We start from the raw sequence: 23,652 nt of genomic DNA, 5'->3' as shown, positions 1-23,652 counted from the left end.
GGTAGCAATGACTTTAAGCTGCCTCAGATATGGACCGGGGATGAAAACAAGACAACATCATGAGCATGTGGTAGGAAAAAAAAAGTTGCTGGGGCATGTTTGTGCTCTAGTTAGGTGAAAGTAAGAAAGGACCTACAACAACTAACTTCACTTGTGTGACATGTGAATATGATTCTTTCATCTAAAGAGATGCTGGCTTTTAAAGGTTAGAAAGGAGGCAGAATCTATGTTTGCTGTAACTGACTCACAATTTATTATTTTTTAAATATACAGAGACTTACTGGAATGTTATCTTTGTCATATTCTCTCAAATCTCTAAGGAAATTCATGTCACCTAAAAGTTTTTTGCTGGGTCCCCAGTAGTCTAAAATCTGTAAGAAAGTTAAAGAATTATGTTAAATATTTTTTTAAAAGTAATGAGAAAGTGAGAAAATGCAGAAGGTTTTCTAATAATTTGAAGGATATTCATTAAGAGGGCAAGAGGTAGCAGAAAAGAATTTGTATGGAATAAAATAACTGTCATTGACTATCTATAGTAATGACTGTGAATCCACACTTCAGATTCAAAGGCAAAAAGGTGCTTTGGAGTACACATGGACACACAGCTAACACTACTGGCAATTCCTTAAAGCAAGCATGACTTTCTCAGGGTTGTGTGGGAGCTGTGTGTTTCTAGGAAACAACAGAGCTGCTTTAAGGAGTTGTTGAGCAATGCTACATAAGGGGCCTTTTGCCTTCAAATCCAAAGCTCTATACAACCTCTGCATTGTTTATTCGTTCAGTCGCTTCCAACTCTTCGTGACTTCATGGATCAGCCCACCCCAGAGCTTCCTGTCGGTCGTTGCCATCCCCAGCTCCCCCAAGGTGGCATACTATATGTATAAAAATGAATCCATCCTACATTTTTGACAAATAAGGTGAACTTCATCATTATAATCCTCTCACATCTTCTTCTTAGCATTTTTCCCGCGCTATGGCAGGGTCCGCTTATAATCCTCTCACATAAACCACTGAATTAGCATATGAGATAAAGAGGTAGCTTATGTTTGTAATAGTGATATAAAAATAGTTGATAAAGATTCCACATTTTAGTGAAAAATAGGGAACAAAGAAAAAGTTGAATTGAAAAATTGAAAAATCCACAATAGTCTGTTATGTAAATTGCAACTGTCAAGCAAATAGTAATCTTATTCCCTGAATCTTCTTACAAACTCCATTTCCAAGTTCCTATACATTCTTTCTATGAAGATAGAAATGTTTTGCTAATAATGTATTTATGGAATCAATAATCCAATCCACTTTTTCCCTGAAATTTCTCATTTCATGATGAAAGTTCAAACAATCTTCATAGACATGAAGTACTGATGAAGTAACTTTACCATGCCTGCAATTTAAAAATACTATTTTATTTAGTTATAGGTATCTGTTTCCTGTTTATTAAAATGTATTTTGCCATTAGAAGTGTTTTGCTTTCCTGTCAGTTTCTTTACCTTGCCTCCAATTCCAGAGGGATCAGCAATTTTTTCTGGTTTTATATCCTTCATGACACAAATAGCAGCCATAACTAGTTTAACTCCAGAAGGTGGATTCTTCATTGATTTTACAATTGTAATATCTGCAGGCTAAAATATTGTATATTGTCATGTTGCAGTATAATACTGATTTCCAAAAATGTTACATATTTAAATAGACCTGCTACCTGTTCTTATTTGAATATATCAAGGACAGAACTTTGACCTTCTGGATGCAAAGAATGTATCTACTTTTGAGTAACAGTATTCTCCTTCAATCAAACAATGATAAAAAAAATGCTATTCCAACCAAGCCTCTCTTTTTAGGTTTCTTTCATAAATGCTTACTGTCTTTAACTTGCCTTCAGAGTATCAAGTGCAGACAATGCTGCCTCTAGGGCTGGAATTGCCTCGGCAAGATCACTCTCACATTCATTTTTCAGTGCCTGCGCTTCAGCTGCTTTTTCTGTAGCAAGCTCTTCATCTACTTTTACAGTTTTGCTTTTTGCTTCAACCTCAGCAGATTCCTTCTCAATAATCTGGAGAGTAAAGGTAAAATAATAAATAAATAATTATAATGAAATAGATATATAATAGAATAGCCATACACAATCCATTAGAGACATGCATTCATTTAGTAAGACAAAACAACTGTTTTGAACATGTGAATTTATATTTGAAACCATATAAATTGTATTAAAAAATTAAGCTCTGCATAAAATCTATTACTCCAGCTAGAATTACTCTTTGTAGCTTCTTGATCAACATTTTTGAACGCATGTTTCTGATCAAATGTAAGCACGTCTATTAGGAAAGTACAGAGGAATATGTGCAGACATCTATTAATCCTGCTTTCACTGGGGCAACCTAATTATGCTGGGTGTATATATCTGCGCATAACTGTTATTTGAGTTTAAAAAGAGAAATTCTGCTTGGGAAAAACCACCAGTGACATCACACCTATATGTAAGGGGAACTGAGGAGGTGGCACAAAAAAAAACAGGAGCAGCACTCTGGGATTTTGGCCTTGGTGCTCTCAATGAGCCACACCTCTATCTCTTGACTACCAGCTGCTGCAGCTGTTTCCAATGATTGTACCAGGACTGTTGTTGACATATTTACCAATTTAAGACACAAGCATCTGTTGCTTGATTCTATCTAATTCAGATACTCAACTTGTTAAAGTACCTAAAATGCATACCCAAGTCAACACTGACATGATTGGGAACAATTTAACAAGATAGGAGGATGCTGTAGATGGTCAGTTCTCAACTCAAGACCCACTGCTAAGAATGATTCTGGATCTTTCTTCCTTATTTGTAAATTGCTGATACCAGCCTTGAGCATTGAAAATGAGCGAAATCACTATTAAAACCGGATTATACCTAAAATATAAAACTCCATAATAGGAACCCAAGAAGTAAAGATGGATAGATTTTATGTCCCTCTTCCCTTACCAATTGCTGATGGGGAGAAATTCCTTGGATTCCTCATTGTACAGATTAAAACATATTAAATTAGGATATTTTGCTACAGAACCAATACATATACATGAACTTATGCTTATGGCATCTCAGTCTGCTGCTCATAATTGGCGTAAAACTGAGAATTAGGTTGAAGCCTCATGCAAAATAGAACTGAGACAGGTACATGCAAACAGGGTTAATATTTTTCAATACTGAATAGTTTTAATGACAACAATTGGGACAGCTAAAATTACTAAAAACTTGAAAGAAGAACCAAGACTTCGTTAATTAACAATTACTATAATTCTTAATGGGTTTGCAACTGATCTGAAGCGTTAGAGGTTATATTTTGCCATCTGACTTTTATTTAACAATAATGCAAGCTAACCAGTACCATTTAAACCACTAGATTGCAAAGCAAGGCAAAGTCTTTATTTTTGTCATTGACCACCACAAAATAACATCAGAATGATGAAAATTTACCAACATTTCAGTATGAATAGTTTAGCCCTTAAGCTATGGAAAAATAACTACAAATTAGAGATACTAACACATAGCTATAACATCACCATATCATTAAAATATTACAATTAGGATGATCATTTGATTGTATACTACAATAACATTATCCTGAGCATCAGAAATTTTACCTTCATCATGGCTGCATTATCCACTTTTGCCTGCTCCAATTTAGGTTGCAAATCAACAAGTTCTTTCTTCATTTCACCAACCTAAAACCAATAGTAGTTTGACATGAATTGTTTAATGTACACAAACTAGAAAGAAGAAATAAAACATGATTGCAATCTTAAACACATTTAGTATGGAGTAAGCCCTTCTGAACCCAATGGGTAAACATGCCTAGAAATTTCTAGCCTGTGCCTTATGTCAAATCATATACAATGCGATTATATTTCTTGAAATAAGTGTATGTAACCAGTGACAAGAACATTATTTTTAGGAATAAAACAAATAGCACCCAGAAACAAAGGAAAAAGCTCAGATAGTTGAGTTTTGAAAGTATAAAGATAAGCTACTCTCACAAGGCACAAGTGTACTTTTATTGTTGACTCACCTGAGATTCAGCAAAAGCTAGTTTGTCTAATCCATTAGTATATCTTTTTTTTGCCTTCATGACAGTATCACGATTCTGTGTCAAAAGTAGTTGGAAGGAACCAATAAGTTCAAGATAAGAAGTAGGTGTAACATAGTTATGTCGTCCCAATTGGTTCAAAAATCTGCACCAAGAAAAAATAATGCTTAATTATAACCAAGATTCAAAGAAAAATATCTATTTTGTTTGATAATCAAAAATATATCCCTGTTCCTTTTCCTCTGTGCATGTATCAATATATGTGAGACTTTTAAATCAGGAAATTTGAATTGAAAGGGCTATTGTAATAAAACTCTAGCGACTCCTAAAGCATTTGATAAATTGACTCCACACTGAGAGGCCTGAATATGTGTAATTCAGCTTTTGTTTCTCATATCATCCCATTTATACAAAATCAGAATTGGTAAAACCAGACTATGCTTTTATAACTCCTTCAAGGGTCATTAGGAAAGTGGGTTTGCCTCTAAATAGTTTCAGATTTCTTGGTTAGATCCAAGATATAAAAAACAGACATTCTTTGTTGGGTAAAGCCACAGGTGGTGTCCTCAAAAAGGCTCACTTTCACTTATCCCCCACATTCTGAAAATCTGGAAGGTGCTGAGAGAAGAGGCAAGAAAAAGAAGAACAATCCAAGAAGAGGCTGATGTTTTTACTCCAGCCATCCTCTCTGCAGTGAACAGGTGCCAAAGCCAGAGCTTATTCAAGGAGGTAATACATAAATAGTTACACTAAGCTGATTACATTGATTTTATTTGAAATTCTGCAAGGGGATTGTTGCCTTCCCTTCACACACACCCCACAATACTTTCCTTTCCCCAATATATTCCCTTTTATATCAAGAGATTTGGCTTCATTCATTTTCTAAGGGAATTTTTCATTAAGGCCTTCCCCATACTACATAGTTACCTCTTGCATTTCTATGCTGGCACATGGTTTGTTAAGTTCTGTAATTCTAGGCTTTGGGCAGAGAGACCCAAAGCACTTTCCTTTCTATTTTCCTAGAGCTGAGCTGAATGGAGACATTTTGGACAGAGCACTCAGGGACTTCCCAGCTGGACAAAGTTAAGATGTCAGGTGGTAGCCTATTATAATTATCTTCTATTGGAAACCCTTAGGGCTCCCTTGGAAGCCAGGAAGGTTTTCAATGATTCTTCCTCCCAACTTGTAACAGTTACACTCTTAGTACTACAGTCCTAATGATGTGACTTCTACACTTTGTGAAAAAAAATTTTTTTTTTAAATATATGAAGGATCCCATTCATGCATTTCTCTTATCTAGAATGGCCGTGTGTGGAGATGAGGTTTTTATTACAACTTATTTATTTTTGTAAAATGTTAAACATACTGTACAATAAGATAATTCAAAGCAGGTAGAAAATGACATTACAGCTTTATTTCTGAGAATAAATTTTAATCTATTTACTAAATATCAGGGTTTTTTAGCAATATTGCTTTATATGCTGGGATTTTTTCCTTTCCAGTTCTTCTCATGCATTTATATTAGGTGCATAAACATACATAAAAACATAACCTTTCAGAAAGTGACAACACAGACGTATGGAAGTGTTTACAGATGGGAACAACTTCTTGACGTTCATTTTCTGTGAGCTCAAGCTTTTCCAAGAATTTAATAGCCACACGCTCAAGAGCATCCTCAGGCCATGGCTGTAAACATAAGGATATATTTTTTTCTTACAATGTCTCTTATTATACATTGTATTTGCTATTTTATTCCACCAACAGTTCTTTGTGAAATTTTGCTAATAGCAGATGGACAAAGAAATGGGAAAAGATTCACATTACTTCATTTCACAGAAATTCCTTTTCCTTGGATTTGACATAAAATCATATACAACATTAATGACAATTTATTTAAATGGTGAAAAGAAAACATTTAATGTTTTAAATGTTTACTGGTAACTCTTTTTAGTTACCAGCTACATTTTTCTCTTACATAATCATTTTATTTTTTTACTACATATGTATTTCTGTGTATTATTTATTAACAAAGGACATAACTTTCTGCATCCCTCATGACACTTTACTTCATGTGCAAAGGCACCACCTCAATGGCTTTCTTCTACAACATGTTTAAATGTATCAGTGGGGAGATTAGTCCAGTATTGTGTGAATACCAAGAAGGACTCAATTGACTCAATCAACTAACTCACTAGAGAGTTAAGCCCTAAACAGACCAGTCCTGTACAGAACTAAATTAACTTCACACAGTTGCATTGTAAGAGCGAGTTTGGTGTAGTGGTTAGCTAGAAACCAGGAGACCATGAGTTCTAGTCCTGCCTTAGTCACAAAGCCAGTCGGTTGACCTTGGGCCAGTCCCTCTCTCTCAGCCCCAGGAAGGAGGAAATAGCAAACTACTTCCAAAAACCCTTGCAAAGAAAACAGCAGGGACTAGTCCAGGCAGTCGTCAGGAGTCAAAAAGTCAAAGGTACAAAAAAAAAGCTGCATAGTGGAAAAACCATGATTGCCTACCTGGTCCTCTAAGAGCATTTAAAACAAAAAGAAGCTTATTACGAAATCCACTGCTACAGTCCTGAAAGCCACTGAACACATGCCCCTAATGCCCATTGACTCAGGGACAACCAACCCATATGAAAACTGGTAGTCCTCTGGTTACAACAGCAATAGGGACTGAGATTGCTGTTGTAACCTCAAGACACACAGGTTGTTAAGAGGGAAAAGGCAGGAGTCCCAGGTAAGGAGTTCTGGAGGTGGGGGAGCTTGGGGAAGGGTCAGACAGGCCGTACATGAGTCATGGGAGGCCAGGGGAAGGCCTGGGAGGACCAGTGGAAGCTGCACACAGGCGAGGAGGGTGCTGTGGGCAGGAGAAAAAGCGGGAACAACTTACTGGAGCGACTTGCAACCTCTCCTGCTGGCTTCTCCAATGACTTTGCTTGTGGCGATCATGTGAACTTGGCTCCGTGATGTCATAACTGCAAGCCAGGCACCCAAGCACCCAGATCATGATCATGTGACTATGAGGGTACTGCAACAGCTGGAACTTCAAGGACCAGTCATACGTACATTTTTTCAGCGCCACCATAACTTTGAACAGTTACTGAACAAATGGACATAAGCCAAGGACTACGTGTCCCTGTCTCAGACTACTTGCAGTCATGACTCTGGCAAGTTCTTACCACAGAAATGAATCAAAGAACAGCAAAGGAGCCTTCATAACCAAGTGCCAGAAACAGATGTGTCTCAGTGAGTGGCATAGCAGCTGTCAAGTTGGCTTAGGAAGATAGCACCTACAGTTCACCATCTCCACAAATTCCCTCAGGCAAGACAAGGAGGATAATAAAGAACATACCCATCCATCCGGCAAGTACATAGCCCATATTCCAACCAGCAAGCAGAGTAGAGACCCAAGTAACTTTCCTCCCCCCACAAGCACCAGGGTCAGGGACTTTTTTGGATCCCACAAAACATTCACACACTGACACAGTATGCTAAGTTCTCTGGCCATGTCTGGAGTAAGTAGATCAGAGTAGGATCCCCTGTGCCATAATCCACATAGAATATCATGAATGACAGTAATGAAAGAGAATTGGTTAACCCACTCTATTTACTAGAGTACATGGACAAGGAAAAGACATGTGCAACAACAATCACTATACACAACAAAATCACTTGGATCACAGCAGGAACCATTCCCCACTATGACCAACTGTCCAATACTATATTGGAGTAGAGATGTAATCCTAAATTACATAGCTAATAGTGGGATCCCATTATATCATTCAGTAGTATAATGAGATATATTTTCCAATGCCACTGGGGTGCTTTAAAAGAATTCAAGGGGATTTTTAAAAAATTCATATGTACCCATTCCCAGTGACTGCGAACAGATACCAATGGAACATTCAAAGCTGCATTATTCTCTATGAGAAAGAATAATTTTCAACATTCATAAAATCTAAGAGAAAATGATCAACATCTAAGAGACTGGAAAGCAAGTTTTTATGGGTGAGAATATACTGAACATGATAACTATATTGACATCACTATAATTATTTCTACAAACCTGGAACCAGTCAATAGTACAACAGTTGATGAGAGATGGAAATTGTCTTAGGCGATTGCGAAAAGCATCTCCAATAGGACTGAAAGCTACCACAACATGGAGATTATCTTTGCAACGGTTCACAAAGAATGCAAATAAGGCCAAGGGGCTAAGTTCTTCATGCTTATTGCCTGCCTGGGCTGTAGCACGAACTCCCTAGAGAATAAAGCACAGAAATAAATCACCCAGTTCTGAAATATGATTTCGGAAAGCAATCTGACTACTAATAGATTGTAATGTATTCAGCAAAACAAATTGAATTGTAAAAACAAAAACTTCTAATTGAGAAAACTATACCAATAAAACCAGTAAATATGTAAATATTAATAATTTATTAAATTTATATGCTGCCTGACTCCCAGTGACTATGGGAGGTAAATAAATCCCCTAATTACAATAACTTCATTTGGACCATAAAAATATGAAAATATTAATAGTTTTTAAATTGAAGTTAGTGATAAAATTTATTTAAACTGTATATGTATTTTAAGACACTTATCATATTTACCTTTTCATTTTTCATTTATTATATTTCTATATCAGCAACTCTACAAAGACTTCTGGCACTTCATAATATCCCACATAAAATAAATTAAAAACCAAAGATATAAAACAAATAACATTATAAAATCATCAGCCAACCCTAGGATCTGCAATCCAGCAATTTCCTAAGCATTAAAGGCTCTGAAGAAAAGCTCCATCATAACTACCTACAAGCAACCATCAGTGAGGGTGGCATTCAAATTTCTTGGGGGAGATTATTTCCAAGAGATGGAGCCAAAATCAAAAAGCAGTTTTTTCTGCTTCCTCATCCCCAACCTCATATATATGGGGGGAACCTCAGCATCCCAAATCTGGAGGAGCAGATCAGAGGGATTGGTTCTATCTGAAGGAGGTGGTCCTGAAGATATCTGAGTGCCAAGCCATAAAGGAATTTATAGCTTAAAACCAGACTTTGAATTGTCCCCAGAAGCCCATTGAAGCCAAAGCAACACTTGTAAAACCAGTGTTATATGGTTATACTGACTCTCACTTGCCACTAGAAAGGCACTTCATTTTCAGCAATGGTAGCTTCCTCTCCAACAGCAGTCTTATATAAAGCGCATTTGCAGTAATCAAGTCAAGAAGTGATAAGGGCTTGCATTACTGTTACCAGGGCCTCCTATTATTCTCTTAAGGTAAAGGTAAAGGTTTCCATTGGCATTAAGTCCAGTTGTGTCCGACTCTAGGGGGTGGTGCTCATCTCTGTTTCAAAGCCGAAGAGCCGGCGTTTGTCCGTAGACACTTCCGTGGCCATGTGGCTGGCATGACTAAACGGAATGCTGTTACCTGCCCACCGAAGCGGTACCTATTAATCTACTCACATTTGCATGTTTTCAAACTGCTAGGTTGGCAGGAGCTGGGACTAGCAACGGGAGCTCACCCTGTCATGAGGATTCGAACCACTGACCTTCCAATCGGCAAGCTCAGCAGCTCAGCGGTTTAACCAACAGCGCCACCGCATTCCTTCTCTTCTCTTAATGGTGTATTATTCCATATACAGTATAATGTATATACAAGTTTTAATTTATCAACTAGGGGCATGGTTTAACTGAGGTTAAGCAAATTACAAGTTATTTCCCCTTTAAATAAAGCAGAATTAAACCTTCACCTTTAGTTGTGGCTATGCATAGTAATATTTTAAAATTTAATCCTTTTTTTAAAATTAATACTAATACATTTTAAGAGAAATATTACTTCTACATGGGAATACCTCCATTATTTCCTGTTTCTCATCAGCTGCAAAAAGGTTGGGTACTTCTCCTGTATTAAGCACACTGTCAACATCTTCTAAAAATCCTTCTTCTTTGATTTGTGTGTCTGTGATTAGAAACACAGTTTTCAAGCCTTTCACACCTGCACTCCTCAGAAGGCTCTAGAAGTAACACAAATGTTATTAAGTATACAGTGCAAAATACTTAAATGTAAAAATTTTACAGTTGGTTAGTTGGTATACATATTAACATGGAATACAAGCACATCACCATACTTAAAAGATCATGTGACTGATTAAGCTTTGGGAGAGGTACTCAGATGAAATTCTTTTGGCAATATTACACCATAATTACCAATTATCAAAGATAATTACAACTTTAAGGAAATGGCCTAGTGCCTGACATCCAAGATAGCTCGTTAGCCCAAGCTACAGAGGATAGGATATAAAGCTAGGGGGAGAGAGAAACTGGGAGAGCCAATTAAAGTGCTGGCCTAGAAACCAGGAGACGGTGAGTTCTAGGCCTGCCCAGAACTGGGTGATTTTGGCCTAGTCATTCTCTCTCAGCCCAATCCACCTCACAGGATTGTTGTTATGGAGAGAATAGGAGGCAGGAGGTATGTTTGCCACCTTGAGTTGAGAGAGAGAGAGAGAGAGAGAGAGAGAAATACTCAGAGATAGCAAGCAAAGAAGGAAAGAGCTAGATGACTTCATGGTGGATGCTGGAAGGGTAAAGGCAAGAGTTATTCTCCACAGAGAACAGTTTAATCAATTGGGAAGGTTGGAACAACTGACAGAAAAGGGGATTGCCCCAGAGATATTGCAAAAAATGTTTGAAGAGATGGGGAGGAAAGTATATGAAGCTGTCAAATCTGTTAAAAGTGATCTGGCTGCATTTGGAGGGAGAATGAAAGAAAGATTTATAGAGATGAAAGAGGAAATGAAAGAAGTTTTAAAAAACTGAAGAAATGGTAGGACAAATACCTGGAGAAGTAAAACAAATTAAAGAAAACGTAGAAATTTTAGAAAGTAAGACAGAAATAATAAATAAAGAGAGAGAAAGGTACTTGGATAATCTGGCACTACTGGAAATGAGAGAAAAAGAATTCTGCTTGAGACTTAGAGCTGTGTCAGAGGATCCTGGTGAAGAACCATAGAAAAGGTTGTTCAGTCTTTATCAAAGTTTTTGGAATGGGATGAAGATGATACAGAGGCAAAGACTGACAAAGTATATAGGAGTAATACACGATTTGCAAAATTAAGAAATGTACCAAGGGATATCTTTGTGTACTTTGTCAGGAAGAAGACCAGAGACCAAGTTTTGCAGCAGCATTTCACTACTAGCCTGAAGATTAATATGCAGATGTAAGAAATTTACATTATGTTATAATTTAAAAGATAACATTTATAAAATGATATACTGTTGTTACCAGAAAAATTATCTAGAATGTATAAAGGTACTTCAAATTTATGTTGGAAATGTGGAAAACATGAAGGGTCATTTTATTATGCCTGGTGGACTTGTAAAGAAGCCAGAAAATTTTGGGTCAAATACACACAGTGATACAAAAAATTTTAAAGATTAATATTCAATTAAAACCAGAAGTTTTATTGTTGGGTCTAATGGATAGACAATTAGAAAGGAGTTATAGAAGATTGATTTTTATATGATAACTGCTGCGAGATTATTATATGCACGAAAATGGAAAGACTCTGAAATACCCACAATGGAGGAATGGCTGGTGAAGATGACAGAATTAGCAGAGATGGCAAAATTGACTTTTTTGATTAGAGAAAGGATAATAACTACATTTATTAGTGACTGGAAACGCCTTATAGACTTTTTGCTGAAACAAGAAAAAAAATGAACTTGTGATTTATCTGTTTGATGATTAGAAAGGGTAGACTATGGAAAGAAGGAAATTATGTTGTAACCTGAGAGAAAGAGAGAGAAATTTGTAACCACTGTTTAGAAAATCAGAAGCTACTTCTTTATAACCTTTCCTTTCCTTTCTCTTCTCTATTTCTTTCTTGCATTTTTTTCACTTATTACTTTCCTTTACTTCCCTAACTTTTTCAAATTTTGTATTGTTTTTATTCTTTTAAAAATTCCATCCATCCATCCATCCATCCATCCATCCATCCATCCATCTATCTATGATAATACCATAATCTATTTATCTACAGTATCTATCACAGTGGGACAATTAATCACTCAATTCAACACCAACACCACCCAAATATTCCACTGCCAGAGACAACAAACTCAGAGCATTCCAGCTCAAAGGCCTGATGGAATAAACTCATTATCCCAGGATGCAGAAAAAATCACCTCTGGCTGACTTTTTAAACTATGTAACTTTAATAGGTAAAATCCTGCATAGTATCTGGTTGTGCAAGTTATTCCAGGGTGGTTTAGGCTGCAATTTCTATACTGTACTGCTCAGAGGTTATACCACCTTCTCTGCCCTCTCATCATCCTCTTCCCTACCCAAAATAATTTTGTGGTGGAAAGGAATTGAGTCCACCTGTGAGTCTTAGCGGGCTCTAAGACCCACATTTATAAGAGTATAATTCTAAAACCAGTTAATTATGTTCCATCAAGTAGGTGTTGACTCTTAGCCGCCATGTAGGTAGATTTTCTCCAGGATGATCTGTCCCAAGCCTGGTCCTTCAGATCTTCTAAAATCAATAAGAAGCCTTTAAGCAATATAAATTTAATTGTATATTTTTTACCTTTAGGTCTTCCCTCCACTCATTCATTCCATAGCTCTTGGAGATTTCAGGCTGGAAAATATTCATTTTTGCCATGGATGTAGCCAAACGGGTCATGGACTGTCGCCCACTTCCTCCCATTCCAACAAGTAAAGCATTACCTCCAGATTGCTTGAGCACACGACATATACGAGATAAATGTTCCAGTACATACCTTTGATTAAAAAAATATGGACATCAGCAAAAAAAAAACCCCTACAATTAAAATCAAGTCTTTTTAGTATAAAGATGGGAATCAACAAGATTTTCCATCATTTAGAGGTGGAAAACCCAAAAACAGTGGTATAAGCTGTAATACAAATTTAACATAATTTTATAAAAGGAAAAACCCCAAATTCTGCCTGCCCCCCAACACTAAGAAAAAATAGACAAGTTTGGTTGAACATTGATCAACCAAATGTTTATGAAGAATTATTTTCATTCTGTATTTTGAAATACATTCCTTATCTTTTACTCAACTTGAAAATTGTGGAAAATTGAAGAAACAGTGAGGTCCTGAGGAAACCCCTTGATGCTAATATTAAGGGAACAACAATATTAAAAAGTCTGTTTTGATTGTGACTCATAGAATTAGTCTTTTATTTCCTAAATCTAAACAGTTTATAAAGAAGTACAAGCTTCTGACTTTTAAAAAGAAGTCTGTATGATTCAGGAGTTCTGTATAAGCCAATTAATTACTGCTAGCAGACTTTGCCTGAGCAAGCTCCTAAGTGAAATTATATATAGACAAACATATTGTTCTAAATACAAATCAACTATGTAAGACTAACTGTATTGTGTGTATAGTTGTTGGCAAAAGTAATTTACAAAGCTATTGCACCTAAAAATTACTAGATTCATTCTTGTTTTGTGAGTTTGATTATATTCATCCAAACATAGCTCCACAACATCATTGAACATTTGTACATGTGGAATTTCGTAATAAATTCTTTCATCTCCTTCAAGGTCAGGATTCATGTAGTCTCCAAACAACAGATTTCTCATATCTTCTTCAGTTACCTGTTAGTAGAAGAGTAGGGACATACAGTCTATTTTAACAGCATTATACGCAATTAAAAACACAGAAATAAGGTTATGATACCGTGTACTGGCAAAAGTAACAAAAAGCTAGTGATAAAGATTTGAATGTGCCATTTTAAGGCTCAAAGACATATTGTGCATAGGCTCATAAATGCAACAAATACATTACAAAGAATCATAGAATGCAATGCAAGAAATACTCAGATTACAACAATTGTAATTTAAAACCATACTAAGCACTATACTAATAGGTGTTAGTACAATAACCCTTTCCTATGCTAGTTTTGCAAGCAGGAGGAGAAAATGTCATTATCCTGATTCAGGTCTAAATAGCAACAATAACAAAATATCTTGATTATTTCTAATTCCTGTATGACTTAACTTCTAGGTATCTTTAGAACTGTGTTTGTCACATGGAATCAACCTGTCTAGTCCATGCTCTCTGGCAAAACTTGTTAGTGGTACTCTGATTCTGAGCAGTCAACAGGGCAGGAGCTCATAGAGTTTGTCAGTTGCAGACCCTATTTTAGGAATAGTGTTCTTGAGGCCAGGTTAGTTCCTACCCTAGATAACAAAAGAAGAGATTCCTATAATATCTGTAATGGACTTCTCAGAGCCTGGGAAAACAGGTGGAGGTTTACAAAATATTGCAGGGTTGGAACATCTACACATTCCTCCTCTATTAGGAAAGTGAGTAGCAACCTCCACACTGCTCAAAGAGATAGTTAGCAAGACAATCAAAGAATTTCCCACCCTAACTTACTGATAAATAGAGTGCTAAAGTACACATAACCAGTTTCCAAGATTCTGTAACCTAATTCCTTTTTAACCTTTTATAAATCTACTTAATAAACTCTGTGAGAATCTAGCTTTCTTGACTGTGAGTGGCTGTAGGGGCTTGATAATATCTAATACACCAACTGTGCAGTAATCAACAACCTAGTATAGGTTGTTGTTGTTTATTCGTTTAGTCGCTTCCGACTCTTCGTGACTTCATGGACCAGCCCACGCCAGAGCTTCCTGTCGGTCGTCAACACCCCCAGCTCCCCCAGGGACGAGTCCGTCACCTCTAGAATATCATCCATCCATCTTGCCCTTGGTCGGCCCCTCTTCCTTTTGCCTTCCACTCTCCCTAGCATCAGCATCTTCTCCAGGGTGTCCTGTCTTCTCATTATGTGGCCAAAGTATTTCAGTTTGGCCTTTAATATCATTCCCTCAAGTGAGCAGTCTGGCTTTATTTCCTGGAGGATGGACTGGTTGGATCTTCTTGCAGTCCAAGGCACTCTCAGAATTTTCCTCCAACACCACAGTTCAAAAGCATCGATCTTCCTTCTCTCAGCCTTCCTTATGGTCCAGCTCTCGCAGCCATATGTTACTACTGGGAACACCATTGCTTTAACTATGCGGGCCTTTGTTGTCAGTGTGATGTCTCTGCTCTTAACTATTTTATCGAGATTTGTCATTGCTCTTCTTCCAAGGATTAAGCGTCTTCTGATTTCCTGACTGCAGTCAGCATCTGCAGTAATCTTTGCACCTAGGAATACAAAGTCTTTCACTGCTTCTACATTTTCTCCCTCTATTTGCCAGTTATCAATCAAGCTGGTTGCCATAATCTTGGTTTTTTTGAGGTTTAGCTGCAAACCAGCTTTTGCACTTTCTTCTTTCACCTTCATCATAAGGCTCCTCAGTTCCTCTTCACTTTCAGCCATCAAAGTGGTATCATCTGCATATCTGAGATTGTTAATGTTTCTTCCAGAGATTTTAACTCCAGCCTTGGATTCCTCAAGGCCAGCTTGTCGCATGATGTGTTCTGCATACAAGTTGAATAGGTAGGGTGAGAGTATACAGCCCTGCCGTACTCCTTTCCCAATCTTAAACCAGTCTGTTGTTCCGTGGTCTGTTCTTACTGTTGCTACTTGGTCGTTATACAGATTCTTCAGGAGGCATACAAGATGACTTGGTATCCCCATACCACTAAGAACTTGCCACAATTTGTTATGGTCCACACAGTCAAAGGCTTTAGAATAGTCAATAAAACAGAAATAGATGTTTTTCTGAAACTCCCTGGCTTTTTCCATTATCCAGCGGATATTGGCAATTTGGTCTCTAGTTCCTCTGCCTTTTCTAAACCCAGCTTGTACATCTGGCAATTCTCGCTCCATGAACTGCTGAAGTCTACCTTGCAGGATCTTGAGCATTACCTTACTGGCATGTGAAATGAGTGCCACTGTTCGATAGTTTGAACATTCTTTAGTGTTTCCCTTTTTTGGTATGGGGATATAAGTTGATTTTTTCCAGTCTGATGGCCATTCTTGTGTTTTCCAAATTTGCTGGCATATAGCATGCATTACCTTGACAGCATCATCTTGCAAGATTTTGAACAGTTCAGCTGGGATGCCGTCGTCTCCTGTTGCCTTGTTATTAGCAATGCTTCTTAAGGCCCACTCAACCTCACTCTTCAGGATGTCTGGCTCTAGCTCACCGACCACACCGTCAAAGCTATCCCTGATATTGTTATCCTTCCTATACAGGTTTTCTGTATATTCTTGCCACCTTTTCTTGATCTCTTCTTCTTCTGTTAGGTCCTTGCCATCTTTGTTTTTGATTATACCCATTTTTGCCTGGAATTTACCTCCAATGTTTCTAATTTTCTGGAAGAGGTCTCTTGTCCTTCCTATTCTATTGTCTTCTTCCACTTCCACGCATTGCTTGTTTAAAAATAATTCCTTATCTCTTCTGGCTAACCTCTGGAATTTTGCATTTAATTGGGCATATCTCCCCCTATCACTGTTGCCTTTTGCTTTCCTTCTTTCTTGGGCTACTTCTAGTGTCTCAGCAGACAGCCATTTTGCCTTCTTGGTTTTCTCTTTCTTTGGGATGTATTTTGTTGCCGCCTCCTGAACAATGCTGCCAACTTCTGTCCAGAGTTCTTCCGGGACCCTATCTACTAAGTCCAGTCCCTTAAATCGATTCTTCACCTCCACTGCATATTCCTTAGGAATATTAGTGAGCTCATATCTAGCTGATCTGTGGGTCTTCCCTAATCTCTTTAGTCTGATCCTAAATTGTGCAAGAAGAAGTTCGTGATCTGAACTACAGTCAGCTCCAGGCCTTGTTTTTACCGACTGTACAGATGTCCGCCACCTTTGGCTGCAAAGGATGTAATCAATCTGATTTCGGTGTTGTCCATCTGGTGAAGTCCATGTATAAAGCTGTCTCTTAGGTTGTTGGAAGAGAGTGTTTGTTATGCAGAGTGAATTGTCTTGGCAAAATTCTATCAGCCTGTGTCCTGCTTCGTTTTGTTCTCCCAGGCCATACTTACCTGTAATTCGAGGTGTCATTTGACTGCCCACCTTAGCATTCCAGTCTCCTGTGATGAAAATAACATCTCTTTTAGGCGTGTTGTCCAGTAGGTGCTGCAGATCCTCAGAGAACTGCTCTACTTCAGCTTCTTCAGCATTTGTGGTTGGGGCGTATATTTGGATCACTGTGATGTTAGATGGCTTGCCCTGAATTCGAACTGAGATCATTCTATCGTTTTTTGGGTTGTATCCAAGCACTGCTTTAGCCACTTTACTATTAATTATGAAGGCTACTCCATTTCTTCTGTGGTCCTCTTGTCCGCAGTAGTAGATCTGGTGGTCATTTGATGTGAAGTGGCCCATTCCAGTCCATTTCAGTTCACTGACGCCCAGAATGTCTATCTTTAATCTTGACATCTCACCAATAACCACATCCAATTTGCCCTGGCTCATAGATCTTACATTCCAGGTTCCGATGGTGTGTTGATCCTTAGAACATCGGATTCGCCGTTCACCACCAGCACCGTCGGCCGCTAGCCGTCCTTTCGGCTTTGAGCTAGCTGCGTCATCACGTCTGGGGCTAGTTGAGCTCATCCTCTGTTCCTCCCCAGTAGCATTTTGACCATCTTCCGACCTGGGGATCTCATCTTCCGATGGTATACCGACATATCTCTGGTTGTACTGATCCATTTAGTTTTCACGGCAAGAATACTGGGGTGGGTTGCCATTACCTTCCCCAGGGATCGCATTTAGTCTGACCTCTCTGTCATGACCTTCCCGTCTTGGGTGGCCCTTCACGGTTTAGAGGTTTTAATGGCTAATGTCCAAGGAAATGTTGCTTCAAAGAGAGGGCGCAGTATGGGAGAAGGCCCACCCCCATGGTCCCTAGATGCCTTCCCTTCAATATCTTATCAGATTGTCATATTCTAGTGGAAGTACAGTTTCAGATACCCAGGTCCTGAGCCAGGCAGAGCTTTAAAGATGACAACCAACAACTTGAATTGCACCCAGAACTCAAGTGACAACTACTGCAGCTATAGCAGTAGTGCTACTATTTGGTCAAAATAAGTAACACCAATAATTACTTGAGTTGCTGTATTCTGGATCATATATAGATTCTGAATGGTCTTCAAGGGCAGCCTCAGATACAATGCATTGCAATTGTTGAACCAAGAGGTGATGAAGGCATGAATGACTATTCTGGTACCTCCTGATCCAGAAATAGTTGTAACTGGCATACAAGATGAAGCTGTATAAACATCCTTCCGGCCACAATTACCACCTGCTCCTTAAGTAGGAGCTGTGAGTCCAGGAAGACACCCAGATTATTAATTAACTCAGCACAGATAGTGCAACCCTTTCCAGACAGCTCCCTACAAAATGTCTTATTCACAATTTCTCACTTCTGAAATACAAATTGTACCTAACTGGCAATATCAACAATTATGAATAAGATAAAATAAATAATATTTTAACAATGGAATAGAAATGCCTGGGATCCATCTACAGGCAGTTGGTGGTATTGTGGCAACAGGTATGTGGAAAGGTACAAGTACAGCAGAAGCTGGTTTCTGGTATGATCTTTGTGGGCCTTCTTCCAATGATCTTTCCTTCAGGGCAGTTGATGCTAATGGCCATATGTGTTTGAAGGGTCCTGCTAAAGCAGGTTCATGGGCAAGTCTTTGTCGCTTCCCCCTACCTTCACAAAGAGTAAGGTTCTATTTTTAATGCCAAAAGCAATGTGGGGAAAGAGGCAAAAACCACTCTTTCCATTCTCTCCCAGGGATCTTTTTCTATATTTATGTGCGTGTTTAAAAAAGATGTTTGAAAAAAGCATGAAGAGAAAAAAAATGAAGTGAAAAGATTCCTTCAAAGGCAACATGGAGTATTTTTTAGGATGGGAAAATTTTCCCTCTCTTTAAAACAGACAGTGTTACTGTTTCATACCTTTCTTGCTGTAAAGAAAAAAGGAGAGCTTTTGAACCTGTCATGCAGCAAGAAATCAAGTGGGTCTCTCCTACATTTCATAGAATACTGCCACACAGATGCCTCAATTAGACATCTTCCCAACAATAACTCACTCAAATTGCATAGCCATTGCAATATAACTCTCCCAAGGGTTATATTCTGTAACCTCTCAAAAGAGCCAGAAGACTTATCAGGAAACGTGAGGTACAATGTTTTTGTGCTGTCCTGTTTTGTTGTTGTTGTTGTTTTAAGGCAAGTGAAGACATTCTGGCTATTCTGAAATGAACATCTAGTGGAGAAGCAGCCTGCTTTCTGCTATATGGAATAATACACAACTGTAATATTTTGCTCTATTTCTAGTAAAGCTGGTCAGGCAAGAATGAATAAAAAATAGTTTTACAATAAATATTGTGAATACTTACAGGTGCATTTCCTTGCCGCAGGTGTGAAAATACTAAATCAAATGCTTCTTTGAAATGTTCTTTCACAATTTCTTTTACGAGTTTGAACAGCCAAGTCCTATCAGCATCATCCACAAGCCGGTCATAAAACACTCGAAATACTTCATGTACAAAGAGACGAATCATTGTATGCTTGTTGGTAACTGAATCCTTCTTAATAAGCAAACAGCCTAGGATAACTCGTGAAAAATCACGCAAATTGAATGTATAATGGGATTTGGCTGGTGTTGGCAATAGGTTTGCCATGGCTTTCTTATATACCTTAATTATTGAAAAGAAAAAAGCATTTAACATTTAGATTTTATGAACTTCATATACTTACATCACCAAACATGTATTTATCTATGTATGTATTGGATTTCAAAGCTGCCCAATTCCAAAAGACTCTGGGTGGCTTACAATTTTTAAAGGAATATATAGTTTTTCAGAAAGGAATATGACTGCCCAGAGAAAACCACATGAATAACATCCCCCCCGCAAATCACCAGGGGCTCCACATACACCCTAACCCTTGGTCTGGGAACAGAGCCAGGTCTTAAGAGACTTCTGGAACTTTTGAAGAATGGGAACTATATGTATCTCTGAGGGGATTCTGCTTCAGACGGCAGGTGCCATGACAGATAAGGCATGCTTCCTGGGTCCTGCAAGATGACAACATTTAATTGAAGGGACCCAGAGCATACGAACTCTTCCCGATTGTACTAGATGGGCAGAAACATTTGAGATGTGCTCCCTCAAATATCTAGGCCCTACTGGGGAAGGCAATGGCAAACCACCCCACTATAGTCTTCCAAGAAAAAGTTGTGAAAACGAGGTCCCCCCAAAGGGTCAGACATGACTCGGTGCTTGCACAGGGGACTTTTCACCTTTCATGCCATTAAGGGCTTTATAGGTGACAATCAGCACATTCAATTGCACCCAGAAGCTAACTGGTAACCAATGCAGCTAGTAAAGGAGCTATGATACATGGGCGTAGCAAGAAATGCCCATTACTGCCTGTGCCACTGCGTTTTGAACCTGTTCTAGCTTCTGGATGATCTTCAAGGGCAGTGCCACACTAATAAATCTGTGACAGAAACATGAAAAACAACAGGAGGAGAAGTGGAATAGGAGAAATAGTAATTTGGAATCAATCTGGCAAAACATTTTGCTATGTTTATAGCAAATACTTTTTGCTCTAAATATTTTTTTTATACAACACAAAGGAGTTAAATTGTGGAATTTGCTGCCAGCAGTAGTAGAAGATATTAAAAAAGGATTTGATAAGGTCTTGGCAGATCAGACAATTAGTGGGTATATATACATTGTACCTGAAATACTTCCTCAATACTGTTTCAGAAAATATCTGACTGTTAAAAAAAAATTAGTTGCACTTTTCCCAAAATTGATACATTTATGAAACCATCTGGATCATCTTAAAATCCCTTAGTCTACATTTTTAGTGGAACTAAAAACACAAACAACTAAGCAAAGAATATGACCTACCTCCATAGTGCCACTGACAATCTGGTTTCCAATTGTGAAATATTCTGGAAGAAATTCATTTACTCTGAGATAGAAAGAAACAACGCTAGAAAAAATCCGGACCATTGTTTCATCACTAAAGGCATTAATGGTGCAAATATTGAAATGTCTCAGAAAACGAGGTGTTACTGGATTTCTTCCACCACCTGGTGGACCCATGGCAGCCATCAACTGAACATCAGCTAGTTTAATTTTATTTGTGTCTTTTAAATCATACCTTCAAAAGAAAGGTAAATGTGATATTCAGACAACCACAATCAAAGAAGGACATTTAGCTTCTAGCATAGAAATATCTTAATATTCAACTACCTATATACAGTATTTTATACATAAACTGTTGTTTGTGCAGCAAGGGTTTTCCTTTCCAATCCTCACCTTTGCACCATCCTGCAAACCCTCCAGATCTGATCCAATGGAAAGGGAATTCCATTGGCAAAAGGACAAAACTGGGTACAAAACCACAGGTTCTTAGTACTGCATAAATAATTACATGAAAGTGGAATTCCATATGGAATTACACCTGCCTATATTACATATTATTATGAGTAATGAACCACTCAGAAAGAAAATAAAGCTTTATTCTACACAGATATTCAAGTAGGATATATGTTTATAATAAGTACTCTTAATCCTCCGTTATTCACTAACACCTTATGAAAAATGCAACTTTCCCTTTCAATAATATGTGCATAAACTGAAGTTATCTTTTAAAAAATCCACCTTAGATTTAAATGTGCTTGATACATGGCTGACTTTTCCAGATGAGAAACTGGACAGGGCAGAGTATTGTTGTTTTTCTTTTTATCCACAACCAGGAAGGCCAACAGGATGCTTTCCTGGCTAGCTACAGCAGTGGCTATTGCCTCTCCAGTTTGGAACTGCTGCATCTACCAGCTATGAGGAAGAAAAAAAGACACTGAGCATGTTGGTTGCTCAGGACTGGTCACTGGTTGCTGGTTGCATCTCCAGGATAGCCACTGGGGGCAAAGAAAAGTGACTGGTGTACTCTAGAGCAGCTGGCAAGCCCAACAACTCACTGTGACAAAAATCAGTGTCATAACTCTCAAGAATAACTGGCATTACATGAAGGATCTTTGGATGTTCTAGAGATCTCATTAATGGGCCAGTGTTTGCTGCAGCAAAGACCGCAGCAGGAAAATGGCCAGTGTTGCTCTCCAGAGCCACTGAAAGATTAAATGCCTTTTTTGAAAGTGAAGGATTATGGATGTAATCATGGAGGGTTTGTGCTACTATGGCACAAAAAATATCCATGTCTACCTGCTTCAAAAAATCTTGCTCTGAAGAAGGACTCCTCATCTTGAGCTATGGAGGGCAAACTAGTTTATATCACTGCTATTACTAATGCAGCAGTCCCCCAAAAGAGGCAGAAAAAGTGAAATAACAACAGCAGTAGTATATCCTCAAATCTGAAACAGAAAGACGTTTTGTGTCACTGCTGGCCTGATAACATTCACGAATTATATATATATAAATTTAAAATACCATTACCAGATTCCATGATCAAAAAACTGTCTTAAAAGTTCAATTGGAGGCTGAGCTCCATATTGCTCCAGTGCAGGCATATTCATATCATCTACAAAGATTACACATTTCTTTCCCATAGGTGGCCCAAATATTCCTTTCCGCCTTTTGTCCAACCTGGCCATGATAATATTCTAAAATAAAAAAGCAGAACATGTTCCATTAATTAAAAGTGGCTTATGTGAAATAACACATCAAATTCTTAACATTCTTTTTTTAAATGTAGGTTAAGATGAACTACAGGATTTATACTATGATTTTTTTTGTTTGTGTGCCTATTATGTTTAAATATAATACATTTATGAAATGCATTTATAAACTTCATGAAGGTCCATTCATAACCTTTTCTGGTACCTGTATACAAAATCCAGCAGAACACTGTAGAGATATGAATGTGGAAACTTAAAAGTTGTTTATCAAACAAAGCATGGCTAGTTGCTAGATATATTAAAAATGAATTGGTTGAATGGCATAGAAATATCTATGAACTAATACTGGAAGCAAACAGCAGCTGTTAAAGGAAAAGAAAAAAAACAAAATAATTTCAAATATTACTGTATATGGTGTGACAAGGATGTGTGTAATCACCCTTGCTATTTAATATATTTTCTGAAGCTGTGGTCAAAGAACTTCAGATATGCTGTAATGATAACATCAAGAAGTTATAAACATTAATGGTATAATAATAAACTGTTTACATTATTCAGATGATACCATTGTATTAAGAAAAAATAGCCAGGTTTACCAATTACGTTCATTTAATAATATCAGTTAAATAAATCTTATGGACTAAATATAAACCAGAACAAAATAAAAATAATAGTTTCCAGTAAAAATAAAATATTGAACTATTATGCCACTACGAAAACAAGTACAAAGGAGACAACAATACGGGGCTGTATTCGGAGTGACAAAAGTGATCGTAGCATGGAAAGAAGAGATAGGATTGAAAAGGAAAGTAGCTTTTGAAAAAAAGAAGTTAACTTCTTTACTGTTGGGACTTAAGCCTGGAACCTGGTTGGTGGTTTGTATACTATTAATCTTGCCTGTTTTTTTGGAGGCAGTAAAAAACATAGACAATGGCCCAAATCACAATTAGGAAAACAGAAACCTTTGAAATGTGGATTTAAAGATT

The 23,652-nt window shown here is 37.7% G+C and overlaps 1 protein-coding gene across 1 annotated transcript in view; it reads right to left on the bottom strand.

The window, feature by feature from the left end:
* DNAH12 (dynein axonemal heavy chain 12) overlaps positions 1-23,652 on the bottom strand; it is a 138,434-nt gene that overhangs the window by 51,537 nt on the left and 63,245 nt on the right. The window contains exons 38-50 of the mRNA XM_063291760.1: positions 22,485-22,651; positions 20,937-21,192; positions 19,413-19,712; positions 13,521-13,699; positions 12,662-12,854; positions 9,926-10,087; positions 8,134-8,328; positions 5,623-5,756; positions 4,053-4,215; positions 3,628-3,708; positions 1,874-2,050; positions 1,491-1,622; positions 282-371 (exon numbers count right to left, since the gene is read on the bottom strand). Coding sequence (XP_063147830.1) covers positions 282-371; positions 1,491-1,622; positions 1,874-2,050; positions 3,628-3,708; positions 4,053-4,215; positions 5,623-5,756; positions 8,134-8,328; positions 9,926-10,087; positions 12,662-12,854; positions 13,521-13,699; positions 19,413-19,712; positions 20,937-21,192; positions 22,485-22,651 — 2,229 coding nt within the window. The remainder of the gene's footprint in view (positions 1-281; positions 372-1,490; positions 1,623-1,873; positions 2,051-3,627; positions 3,709-4,052; positions 4,216-5,622; positions 5,757-8,133; positions 8,329-9,925; positions 10,088-12,661; positions 12,855-13,520; positions 13,700-19,412; positions 19,713-20,936; positions 21,193-22,484; positions 22,652-23,652) is intronic.

Source organism: Candoia aspera, chromosome 2 (assembly GCF_035149785.1).
Source record: "Candoia aspera isolate rCanAsp1 chromosome 2, rCanAsp1.hap2, whole genome shotgun sequence".
NCBI lineage: Eukaryota > Metazoa > Chordata > Lepidosauria > Squamata > Boidae > Candoia > Candoia aspera.
This window is presented reverse-complemented; position numbering and strand designations above follow the sequence as displayed.